Source organism: Protopterus annectens, chromosome 13.part0, assembly GCF_019279795.1.
Source record: "Protopterus annectens isolate FY-2018-M chromosome 13.part0, PAN1.0, whole genome shotgun sequence".
NCBI classification, from domain to species: Eukaryota; Metazoa; Chordata; order Ceratodontiformes; family Protopteridae; genus Protopterus; species Protopterus annectens.
This window is the reverse complement of record NC_056747.1, coordinates 583,537,221-583,550,636: the sequence shown is the minus strand read 5'-3', so window position 1 is coordinate 583,550,636 and position 13,416 is coordinate 583,537,221. Positions and strand designations below refer to the sequence as shown.

Below are 13,416 nucleotides of genomic sequence, written 5' to 3'. Positions count from 1 at the left end.
TTTAGTAAAAAGACGCTAGAAGTGCGTCAGCAACACGTGTGGACCTTTGCAGCTATACACTTAGCAATAGTAATTAGAACTATGCAAGGCAGTAAACAGACCTCTAGCTGATTTGAGAACAAAAAGCGCCAACACACTATAAAAAGAACGCTAGTAGTGCATCAACAACACATAAAAACTGTTTGTTAGCCTCGCAGCAATATGGCAGAAAAATGCGAGGAGTATAAAGCTCACAAGCGATTTTGAGTACAAATTCACAAAAAAACACTGCCGTAGATTCACAGTTTAGTATACCAGTCTATCGGTGAGTTACCTTAAGGCCGGAGATACGACCAGACAGGTGGACAGGCAGAAAGCAAGTACAGAAATGTAGGTTAACAGTGAACCTGGAGGATTATTTCATAACTTCCTGATGTCAGTGTTCCCGCCAGGAGTCCGCTAGGTCTTAGTGTGCATCCACCGCCAGGAGTAGTTTCAACAGCAATTTGTGGCTATACAGTAAATAAGCAGACCTCAGGTAATTATAGCTAGGGCTATAATTATTTTAGCGGCACTGCCAGGTTCCAGAGACTAGTACTTTACAGTTTACTGTTTAGCAGAGAAGAATGCTCTAATTTTACCCTGTATTAAAGTAGTGGTTGGGCTGACTTTCTAATTTTTATCCTTATTCTGGTCCGAGCATTCACTGAGGTGAGCGTTTTGGGTCTGGGTCTTGGGAACCCGCGAATAGTTTGGGCGAGGGACTACCTTTGAATATAATGGAAGGAGAGAAGGAAGTTAGAATATCTAGGCTAGTTAGGAAACACAGATTAATACAATGAAGTGGTGAGATTAAGATGCAGTCAAGACAAAAGTAAATCAAAACAGTTTAGAATACATTGTGTGTCATGGACAGTATCACATAAGTTAGCTTTGTGACAAACAGACTCGTGCAGACATTCAGATTGTTTCTTCAACACTATCATCCAAGTCGCTAATGCAATATAAGCAGGATGCCTCAAATTATGTGCCAGATACTTGTTCCCAAACAATATAGTATGAGCAAATAGCATCAGTCCTAGTCACTATACAGTTTAGTAAAAAGACGCTAGAAGTGCGTCAGCAACATGTGTGGTCCTTTACAGCTATACACTTAGCAACAGTAATTAGAACTATGCAAGGCAGTAAACAAAAACAAGATAATATGAGCAACTAGCGTCAGACCTAGTCGCTATACAGTTTAGTAAAAAGACACTAGAAGTGCGTCAGCAACACGTGTGGACCTTTGCAGCTATACACTTAGCAATAGTAATTAGAACTATGCAAGGCAGTAAACAGACCTCTAGCTGATTTGAGAACAAAAAGCGCCAACACACTATAAAAAGAACGCTAGTAGTGCATCAACAACACATAAAAACTGTTTGTTAGCCTCGCAGCAATATGGCAGAAAAATGCGAGGAGTATAAAGCTCACAAGCGATTTTGAGTACAAATTCACAAAAAAACACTGCCGTAGATTCACAGTTTAGTATACCAGTCTATCGGTGAGTTACCTTAAGGCCGGAGATACGACCAGACAGGTGGACAGGCAGAAAGCAAGTACAGAAATGTAGGTTAACAGTGAACCTGGAGGATTATTTCATAACTTCCTGACGTCAGTGTTCCCGCCAGGAGTCCGCTAGGTCTTAGTGTGCATCCACCGCCAGGAGTAGTTTCAACAGCAATTTGTGGCTATACAGTAAAGAAGCAGACCTCAGGTAATTATAGCTAGGGCTATAATTATTTTAGCGGCACTGCCAGGTTCCAGAGACTAGTACTTTACAGTTTACTGTTTAGCAGAGAAGAATGCTCTAATTTTACCCTGCATTAAAGTAGTGGTTGGGCTGACTTTCTAATTTTTATCCTTATTCTGGTCTGAGCATTCACTGAGGTGAGCGTTTTGGGTCTGGGTCTTGGGAACCCGCGAATAGTTTGGGCGAGGGACTACCCTGTATTAAAGTAGTGGTTGGGCTGACTTTCTAATTTTTATCCTTATTCTGGTCCGAGCATTCGCTGAGGTGAGCGTTTTGGGTCTGGGTCTTGGGAACCCGCGAATAGTTTGGGCGAGGGACTACCTTAAGGCCGGATATACGACCAGACAGGTGGACAGGCAGAAAGCAAGTACAGAAATGTAGGTTAACAGTGAACCTGGAGGATTATTTCATAACTTCCTGACGTCAGTGTTCCCGCCAGGAGTCCGCTAGGTCTTAGTGTGCATCCACCGCCAGGAGTAGTTTCAACAGCAATTTGTGGCTATACAGTAAAGAAGCAGACCTCAGGTAATTATAGCTAGGGCTATAATTATTTTAGCGGCACTGCCAGGTTCCAGAGACTAGTACTTTACAGTTTACTGTTTAGCAGAGAAGAATGCTCTAATTTTACCCTGTATTAAAGTAGTGGTTGGGCTGACTTTCTAATTTTTATCCTTATTCTGGTCCGAGCATTCGCTGAGGTGAGCGTTTTGGGTCTGGGTCTTGGGAACCCGCGAATAGTTTGGGCGAGGGACTACCTTAAGGCCGGAGATACGACCAGACAGGTGGACAGGCAGAAAGCAAGTACAGAAATGTGATATATGTGATAAAGTTATATACAGAGTGAATAACAAAATGCAATATATACATGCATTGTAAACAGAGTGAATATCAGAGTTGTTTTTTGGAGTCTATGTTATATCCTCGAACGCTTAAAAAAGCAAACGCTGATTGATCGAACTTATTTTCGCGAAACTGCAAAATATCGAAGCAGCAAAAACTCAAATTTTTTCCTAGGGAAAGAATTTGGTTGTCCATTTCTGTTGCTTTGGTATTTTCAGTGTTATGGTGGAAAGTTACCGGTCAAATTCAAGTAAGTGTGCGATTGTGTGGATGTGAGTGTTAGGGCGATTTAGGTGAGTTAGGGTTAGGGCTCAGGTTAGGTGTGTGTACGATTGAGTGGACATAAGGGTTAGGGCGTATTTAAGTGAGTTAGGGTTAGGGAGCGGGTGAGGTGAGTGTGTGATAGTGACGGACCTTAGGGTTAGGGTTTGGGTTAAGGTAAGTGGGTAGTTAGTGGTGTGTGCATAGTTTAGTGTAGGGTTAGGTATCAGATTTTAGGTGTATGTGTGTGGATTTCTGTTTGTTCGGTTTGCTTGTCTGACAGTTTGAGATTGTAAGCTTTCGCTTAAATTAGGTTGATCAATCAGCGTTCGCTTTTTTAAGCATTCGATTATATAATATAGACCCGGTTTTTGGGTATAAAGTCAATAAATACATGACATTATATACAGACTGATTAACAAAACACAATGAATATATGCATCATTTACAGAGTGCAAGTCAGAGCTGGTATATTGAAACAATCACAATGAAGAGCAGTCAGAGCAAGCGATGCAGAACTAAGTAGGTAGGAAAAGGTTAACTTAAATGCCAGAGGGAGAGCAGTTGCATTTTCCTTGAGTTTTGTAATGCGCTTTTAGTTCTGATTGGAAATTGGGGTTAGACGAATTTGCTCTATTATGACATTTTGCAATATATGCACAGTAAGAAGGGCATAAGTGATGTAGAAAAGTTAAGTCACAACATATCTATGTCATAACTGAAACAGCAGTCATTTGACTACTTAAGAACTCATGTAATGTAAACCCACCAAAAGATAGCTTTCAGCTTTATGGAAATCTAAACTTCTAAGCTATCCTGCTATGTGGAACAGCACTGTATATTTGTCACTTAGGTCTACTTTATAATGGCCCACAGATCTGTACTATGGCATCAGACTATGATAATCCGGAAGACATGGAATGTATCTGTCTATTAATAATGTAGATGTTTTGTATGCTATAAATGTAGAGGTTATATGTATACTATCTTCTAACAAAATCGAACTGTTGATTTTAAAAACCTGTCTTACCTCACTGCCTTTGGCCAGAGCAAATCCTCCACCCAGCAGCAACACAATATTCCAGGGCAACTTGTGATGAACAACCTTCCAGTCTAGGAGTGCTGAAGGACAAAATGGTTCTTTCGTTCCTATGAATGGAAACAAACCATGTTTACAAGTTATACTAATTGTTTTCACATTTAAGTATTAAATTCTGTAAAACTGCTTATCTTTCCTAAACGGTTAATGTAAGCTATACAAGACTAACTGAATCAGTTGGAAGGTTTACCTAATGTCCTAAGTTCCAGCAGCATTTCTCTCTTTCTTTCTTTCTTCTAGCCATATATTCTATCTACCAACTTATCCATGGTTCTGATATTGCCTAGTCTACAAAGACAACTTATGCTGAAGATGCATGAAACTGGAATTCCTTATTCATTATGTTTTAAGCTGATCATTTTATGGTTCTGGTAACTGTGAATATGGATCCACTGACCATATGATAAGTCTGACAATACACTTTTATCAATATTTAATTTTTGGGGGGATTCTATTTTGCCCTAGTGCATGCAGTCTGAGTTATTCTATAAAAGTAATGAGAGGAAGGCAGCACAATTTGAATACCAGCACGGGAAGATACCTTGCAACCCAAAACAGGTACTTAAGATAGAAATAAACATTTAGAAAATCAGATGTTGCAGCGGAAGTGGCAGCCTCACAGTTATACTGTATTTTTGTTTGTGATAATACTGTTTTTTTGTTCATGATACATCTGCTACGGAGTAAGATTCTGGGTGGTGGTGTTGGGGGGGTTGACATTTGCTACACAGCCTCTAATTCCATAATGCATTTTCTTTAGGTGAAACTTCATGCTTGTTTTTTTTTCCTGTTAGCATCCTAAGCCCCTAGACAAACGCTCATTTCATCTAACTCAGAATCATCCCTTATTGTAGTGACAAGTATGGAAGGGGTGTTTGCCCATTTCTAAAAATATGTGCTGCTGGGGGTACAGAAAACAAGAAGTATAACTTTGGCAGTATGAAGTTTGCATTACTTTTTTTTTCTTTTCCTGAAGTTTTACTCATATGGTGAAATAATATATTCTCTAAAGGACTTTATACTCTCTGCCTTCCTATGTGTTCTTAATCATTAGCCCCCCCCCCCCCCCCACACACACACACTTTTGACAGTTTGCAGCAGGGCAATGAACTTTGCATTCCTAAAGTGAAGGATAATCATGCAGAGGTTTGATATTAACTTGTAAAAAGGTTCTATCAGATTGGATTCTCCCTCAGACTTTAGTCATCGACCTTGCAGCAGACATTATTCGTAGTGCATCAATAGTGTTCTTCTCTGAATTTACAGTCATATAGCTATGAATTTGGAGACACAGTGCTGACATACAGTTTATGAAATCTTAGAGAATGAGCAAACTGTACATTGAATGAAACTTTTCAAGCAGGGTAGTAATGCACAAGTAATGCCCACTGAAAAACAGGACCTCCTCTTCATGGTGACATATTAAGCTGCTGTAAAGTTTGTACATTTAAAAAGCAAACGCAATATTTTTATGAATGCTAAACAGACTGCTGTTTAGTGAGTATAAAATAAAAAAAAATAAGTAAATGAAGAAAAAATGTCTGTGCATATGTTAGAGAAAGAGAGAGCATGTAAGAGAGAGAGAGACAGAGCACATTTTAAAATATTCTGACTTCAACAGGCTACCCATTGGCACTCACTCCCTAAAGCAAAAGAATTCTGAAACTCTAATGTCTGACATTCTTGACTGAAGATAAATATCACTGATTAATACATGTAGGTATACTGCTGCTGTTTCCCTTATGTAAACATATGCAGGAGATTAATTTACACAGGCATAGTGTTATCATGAGAAAAAATGTTCACCTGAAGACCAATATTTTACATTTTAAAGGACTGTGCTGGGAAACAGTATTCATCAGAAATAATATGCAGGACTTCATCTTAGATGGTCAAGCTATCTGCACCTCTTTCTAGATCTCATATTCTCTCTCTTAATAGCCATTAATGATACATAGGACAGAGATAAATAATCATGTGTTCAGTGAGTACCTGACACATGTAGGTTCCTTCATCAGCACTATGTTATCATATTCTGTCTTCCTATAGATTGCGTCTGTCATTTTCCTGTTTTTTTTTCACTCTATGGTTAAAAGGCCTGCAGCTATCTACATTTCTGAATGAGCTACCTTTTAACATCTCCAGGGAGATAAAAGAGTTCCACAGATCATTTTAGCTTTTGCCTTCTGTGGTAACTCATCGTCTTACCTTATGCAATTTTGTTTCTTTTGTGGTAAACTAAACTCTTCCTAATTTTTCCATGCATAACTGACATACTAGAACTTACCTGTTGGTATCATAAGGTATGTAGAAATGCACAAGTGCACTTGGCCCAATGTATCAGATATTAACTAGTGCTTTTAACCAGTGAATGGGATTAGAGCATAGAAAAATGTCTCCTAACCCTCCTAGACGGCAGCCATGATGCCTGACTGTTTCTTTTCTCTCACTCTTTCTCCTGGTGTTCTTAGATGCTGATAGTCAGAAGAATGAATTGGCCATCGTGGGATAGGGGTTTGATGGTTGCTTAGAGTGGGGGCCCAGAAATTATTAAAAATAAGAGAACATATGCTTTTCCTGCATACAACTTCCTTCCAGATTCAGTTTCCTCAAATGTTACTAGATGCCTCTTTTTCTGAGAGTATAAACTTGTTCTAAACTGACTTTTAACTTGATTGTGATAAACTGTTTATTGCCCTGAAGAACTAACTTAGCATCTTTGATTGAGACCTGGCCAAGTGATAGACTGTTCTGTTTACAGAAAGAAATGTGAAAACTAAAGGTCAGGGTGATGTGAGTCATGCCGTTCCTTAATACAACTTATCACAAAATTGCACACTCTTGGATCAGGTGAGCAAGTTTTAATCAAATGGTTCATCACAAATTTTGGTCTTGATAAAAATACTGTTTTTCTTCCCCCCAAGAGTTCTGTGTTAGAACATAGTCTACAGAATGCCATTTTGTTTTTCAATGAAAACAGTACAGAAGGCTATTTGAAATGCAGTTTATTTTCTAAAATAATTTTTGGGCAGCTACATTGGTATGGTATGAGCACATAACATCCATTTTCAATGCCAGAATGTAAAAGTAACAAAACTTTTTTATACACTTCTGTGAATGTGCTTTATTATATATTATGTTCATAGTACATTACCTGATATGACTCCTCCTCTCTCAAAAAGGTTCTGACTCCAGCATCTAAACTTTGGTTTCTCAGCAGGAACCACAAATAACAGTAGTGCGATAAAAATTGCGACAGTAGCATCTGTGACGTACCTGAAATGAGCCACAGAGTCATTATAGAAGCTTAGGATTAGATAACATCAAGACATTTGATATTTACCAACGTATGTGTTTAATGTTGTTTGACATTTATTAGGGAATTAAAAATAATTCATTGAGTTTTAGGTTCATAGATGAATACTATGCTAATTGCCCTGAAGGGCCATTTTAAGCTTAGCTAATAACTTGAGGTTAGAATCAAACCACTCCCTTTCTGTTTCTACGGTGAAAACATTAAACATTATGTCAAACCTGTCCATCATTGCTAAACCCGCCCACCACATAGGTAAATACCAATAAAGGAGAACATAGAGGATGCTGCTGCTGTGTTCTTGTCCATTAAAATATTAAACTTAAGTGATGACACCTGCTACACTGTGTTCTTTACAAGCATGGTATGACCACCTCTGGAAAAAAGGAATGCTTCCTGCATGTGCTGTTAATAGTATCAGTTTGCAGCTGTATGAGAGACAAGGGTTCTACCCCTGCTATGTCTGTGCAGACTTGAGAAAATAAAGTTAGTTGTGCCAAGCCAAAGTGTAGAAACGGGCACACTTTACCTTATGTAGTGCATAATTTGATATTAGCAGTGCTGGAAGGAATTTATCTCACTTATACAACTCTGTATGAGGGCTGAGATGTTCGCTATAGGTCAGATGCCACACAAAAACCTGAAATGGCACCACTGATTTTACTGATAACAATACTGCTTGGCAGTAGAGTGTGAAGCTGTTTTGATAGATAAATAGATGCTGAACAACTGAAGGGAGCTTTTTCTCAAAGGCTTGAAAAATGGGAAGCAGCTTAATTTACTTTGGAGAACAGCATACCTGCACTTTTCCCATAATGTAGAGTAACACTGGAATATATGCAGATATCCATGAAATGATAACCTAATTCACTTAAAACAAATTGGAGTGTTGCCAAAGGAACATTCACTGAACATGACAAGGTTAAGACAGAGGCTGTTCTGTGTAATAGGTTCATAGGTTCATAGGTAGGTACTAGGCTATCTGCCCGAGGGCATTTATAAGCCTAGCCAGAGTGTGTCAGCTTTCGCCGCCCCATTGATTAATTAACTGAGCCTCTGTCAAGAAGAGCCAATTAAGTGATCCCAGGGGTGTATTTTCTTTTACCCATCCACTCGACAAGGTTTCTCTTGAAGAGTGTTAGTGAGGGACTCTGCCTAATGAAGTTAGGAATTTTGTTCCAAAGCATGGGGAGTCTCTGTGACAGGAATCTGTCCCTCTGGCATGTTCTATTTATTGTTGTGGCGAGGTTTAGCTCACTAGAACGAGTGGCTCGCAGTGACTTGGATTACTTTAGGTGGAGCATGTCCATCAATTCTGAGTTGGACATGGCTTTCTAAGTCAGGCAGAGATCACCTCTGAGTAAGCGATATACCACTGAGTACAGCTGGAGTTTTTCCAGTCGGGCTGCATAGGACATATGTTTGAGACCAGTAATCCTCTTGGTGAGGTACTTTTGTGGTCTTTCCAGTTGTTGGAAGTGTCTTGTGAGATACATCCCAAACGGGGCATTGTATTCTATGATGGGTCTGATGAATGACGAGTAGAGGGGCACTATAACCTCTTTATTTCTAAATGCGAACCCTTTAGTAATTAGATGGGCTACACAGAAGGATTTCCTAACTACTTTGGCGATATGATTGTCAAAGGAGAGATTACTGTCTACCTGGGTCCCCAGATCTCTTATTACTTCTTTTGTATTAAGCAGGCTGCCACTTATGTGGTAATTCATGGGTGTTTTGTTTTTCCCAAACGAGATGACTATGCATTTTTTGGCATTCAGCTTGAGACCATGACTTTGACACCAGGTGTCCGTCTCAGTAAGGCCCTTTTGGAGAATGTCCGTGTCAGCTGGAGAGTCAATTATGGCTCCCAGTTTGCAGTCATCGGCGAACTTTGCTAACCGTAGTCCTCCTGTGTTTGCCTGTACTTCAGAGAAGTATATGCTGAACAGTAGGGATCCCAGGACCGAGCCTTGTGGGACATCACTTGTGACTGGTTTAGAGTCGGACCTGGAGCCCGCTATTCTTACTGTGTGAGTTCTGTCTGTAAGCCAGTTGGCAACCCATCTCGTGATGTAGGGGTTTATGTTCAGGCTGGTGAGTTTTTTTATAATTCCTGAGTGGGGAATGGTGTCAAAAGCCTTGGCGAGGTCAAGGTAGGCTATGTGAACTATCTTCCCCTCATCTAAGGCCTTGTTGACTGTCTCAAAGAAGTCAACCAGGTTTACTAGGCATGATCTGCCCTTAACAAAGCCGAACTGGGTCGGGTTAAGTGTTTGGAGGTTCTCAATGTCTTTGTTAATGAGTTCCATGATGATGCGCTACATAGCCTTGCAGACCAGGCTAGTTACCAGGGTCAGTTGTGGCCCTCCTTTGTGGAGTGGAATAACAGTTGCTGTGCGCCATTCTATGGGCACGTAGCCTGTGGAGAGGCTGAGGTTGAACAGTGTGTTTAGGTGGGGGGTTAGTTCGTTCTGTAGTTCATGCAAGACGCAGCCTGGGACACCATCTGGCCCCATTGATGCTGTGCTTTTGGCTTTTGAAAGGGCTGTTTTCACCTGTGCGTCTGATTTCCGGGACACTACACTTTTCCGGTATTGTTGTGGGCCCTTTTGGGGGTGAGAGGGGGGTGAAGTTTGCACTGAATTTGTCTGCCAGGATGTTGGCAATATCAGTGGGTTCAGTATATTTTGTGCTATTTTGCACTAGCTCAGAGCATATCTGCGAGTTGCCACTTAGATTCTTGACATAGCTAAAGAAGGCTTTGTGGTTATCTTTCGAATCCTTGGCTAGTTTTCTTTCAAAGTTAGCCTTGGAGGATTTTATGAGGGACTTTAGTTTCTTACTGATACTGATCAGGGATGTCTTTCCTTCTTGGGATTTGCTTTTTTTCTGAACTAGTTTCCTCCTCCTATTGTATAGCAGCACGTAACCAGCTCCCTTTAACATAATCCTTCCCTCCAAGTGAATGTCTTTCTTTCTTTATTTCTCTCTCTTTTCTTGTTATATTATGGCATAGTCTGGCTATATAATAGAAAGTGATGTAAATTCAGTATGGGAGAGTCATACAGAATGGTGAGCAAACTGCAGTCATATCTGACATAACTGTGATGTACACTGCTCCTATAAGTAGGAAATATGTATACAGTTTTTGTTAGGCCATATAGAAATGTGGCAGAAGGAAAGCTAGAGTATTATGGTGAAGGGGAAAAACAGACTAAATAAAAGAGTTGGTGTAGCATGAGTGGTGAAATTGTCCACAGTAGTCTTGTCTATGTTAATGTGAATACTCACAGCAATGAACAGAAAAAAAATGAGCATGCGAGCGTGTGTGTGTGTGTGTGGGGGGGCATCTATGTTTAGGTAACCACTAAAGCTGAATCTTTACTATATATCTGAATGAGGAATTCAGGTGTGCATAAGCTGAGGTTATACATTACTTTATGGGCTACATCCAGACTGTCACAATGGCAGAGCTTATAAGTTTTATATTACATGCCAATAAAGTTGGAGAATGTAAATAACTTTGAACATGTTTGTGGGTTTTATGTGTTTATTTAATGTTGTTCACTATGCATGTGTGTTATCAATGACTCTAATTTCTAAAATCAAGTCATGACCAGTTGATCCATTGCATCAGTAACCTGCATAGTGATTGATAATCAAGTCATGACCAGTTGATCCATTGCATCAGTAACCTGCATAGGGATTGATGGCTATATGGCTAAAGTGCTACCTTTTATAAAATTCAGCTATTTGCAGCAACTAACACAAAACTGGTAATTAGTGGTGTTGGTGAACAGTGCTGAATCATGGTCTAATGTGACACTAGAGATTTGGAACCCCCCCTTACCATTATCCCTTTACTTTTCCATCTCTCTCTAATTTCACTGCATTAATGATCAAATGTGTCAATGTACGTAGTGTTTTATGCATTTACAGTGATCATGGAGATGTGGGTTTCATTTAAAATGTCTGTTTCAAAGTTTAACAGCAAAAAAAACACTGAGGGTAATTTGCTAATCAGAACAGAAAAACCCTAATGTTAAAAACAGACTCAGCATGAGCTACAATAAACTGCTATTTACTTGAAACTTTTATTTACTTAATGTGTACTTGACCAGTTATTAGATTAAAACTGATTTGGTGGATTTTACATTTAATTTCCTGCATATCTGGACTATGACAATTAAATATGTGCACACAGCTATAACAGGTGTCATTCAGTTACATAGTCTCAGCAGACAGAAAATGGCTCCATCTGTAGGAAGGCACCATGTTACTGCCATTCTTGAAAACAAAAATAACATTTCAAGTGAAATGGTGTAGCTCATTTATCTTTATTATACTTTAAATACTTTAATTATTTAATAATGCACATTTTGGTAAATTTCTTGTGCTTTTAAAAAACTAGAGTCTGTCTGCCTTTTTATTTTTGTTGTGTATATTCACATATTTACCCCAAGCACTTGCCATTCTAATGTTTACTTAAATTTGAAAAAAAAAAATCACTGTTGAAAATGTGTCTCTGACAAATAACAGTCATGTCCATCCAATTTCATGTCCTCTAATATACTGTTGTGACCTGTTTGCCAAAATCAAATCATGAAGGGGTCCAGGAGCTGTCTGTGTACACAGACGCATGCCCATGATTCTTCAGTCATGAGGTGGTATGATCTGCTGGTGGCATTTACTTGAAGCACTCCAGAAAGGCAATCAGGAACTGACATCATGAACACATGCATACATGCAGAAAATACACTACTTTTTGACAACATTTTGAACACTGGTGAAACTGAAAGGTGTAAGCATATCCAGAATAGAGACTAAACTATTAGTATCAGCCCTACTCTGTGAACGCACACACACAAAGTAAAGTTTATGGAGATCTGTCAGTACAAAATTGCACCAAACTGTAGACCACACATTAGTGCCATTGCTGTGTTGGGTAAGGGGGGCTGGTGTCCCAGGTGCAGTCTGTTAAGAGCATCACTGACATCGCAGAAAAGTTACTGATCTGACATAAGTGCACTAACAGCAATCATTTAAGGAGCCACAGCTGATGTTGAGGCTGCTTAAATGAATGTACATATTTGATTTTAGTGTCGGTATGTTGTAGTACTGTAACAATGAACTAGTATGAGCTGTTTGCTTCAGTTTCTGAAAGATGTGGAGGATTGACAGGGATGTTACTCTGTCGATTTTCCAGGGTGCCAACTGACCTAGCTAAAGCTCTGTTGCACATGTTTAGCAATGCTTGAATGTGCGCTATAGACACATCCCTGTTTTGGGACAATCAAAACAGTAATTTCAGCAGTAACTGGCTTTTCCGTTTAAAGTAGCATTTCACTGTGTGATCATCTTTGTTTTGTTGCCATATGTGGTTGAGCAAAGTGACATAAAACAAAGTCAGCCCAGACTGTAGGAATTACAAAAAAGTGATGACAAAACATATTTTTTTCATCTTGCTATTAATCATGAAAGAAATCCCATGACAGACAAAGTGATTACTGTGCTTTTTAATTCAATTACTGTTTATAATAATCATGGAGTTCAGCAGTCATTATTTTGTATCAGTAACACACTTAGCAATCATAGAAAACTTTTTTCATATAGCTACGATTATGACTGTCTGATGGTTTTGCTTGGGTCCTGCGGGTAGCGCAGGGTCCTAGGCAGGTGTCTAGGGAGCTTTGTGATAGATCTGCCTGAAGTGTTGAGGCTTATTACTGCACCTTGAATGCAAAAGGAAAAGCATGTTCACTGCACTAGAGCTTAGAGAAAGAGGAACCTTTTATTTTTCCAGTGTCAATGAAGCTCTCGTCAAAACACTGAGTTTCTGTAGGGAGATATATCCTTTTCTCTGTCTTGCAGTGAACTTAGAGTTGATTTTAATAGTAAGGAAATAGGGTGGGTGCACTCCTAAGCACAGTAGAATGGAGCTGTTTTTTTTTTTTTTTTTATACAGTTTTCCTCTTTTGATCCTCTGCAGTTTTCAATAATTATTTTCTGACTGAAAACTTAATTTAGTTCATTCACATTCAATGAAATGCCCTGCACCTTGTAGAAAGGACAATGATGCCTGGCAGTGTGTATCATTTTGTTCAAGGGTTCTTCTCAGCATATATCAGT

The 13,416-nt window shown here is 39.3% G+C and overlaps 1 protein-coding gene across 4 annotated transcripts in view; it reads right to left on the bottom strand.

Annotated features, from left to right (window-relative positions):
- The window catches only part of SLC13A5 (solute carrier family 13 member 5), a 423,982-nt gene that overhangs the window by 58,907 nt on the left and 351,659 nt on the right, over positions 1–13,416 (bottom strand). For all 4 annotated transcript variants that reach the window (XM_044054248.1, XM_044054250.1, XM_044054249.1 and 1 more), the window contains 2 exons: positions 7,126–7,247; positions 3,903–4,021 (listed from right to left, as the gene is read on the bottom strand). In XM_044054248.1, the coding sequence (XP_043910183.1) occupies positions 3,903–4,021; positions 7,126–7,247 (241 nt within the window). The remainder of the gene's footprint in view (positions 1–3,902; positions 4,022–7,125; positions 7,248–13,416) is intronic.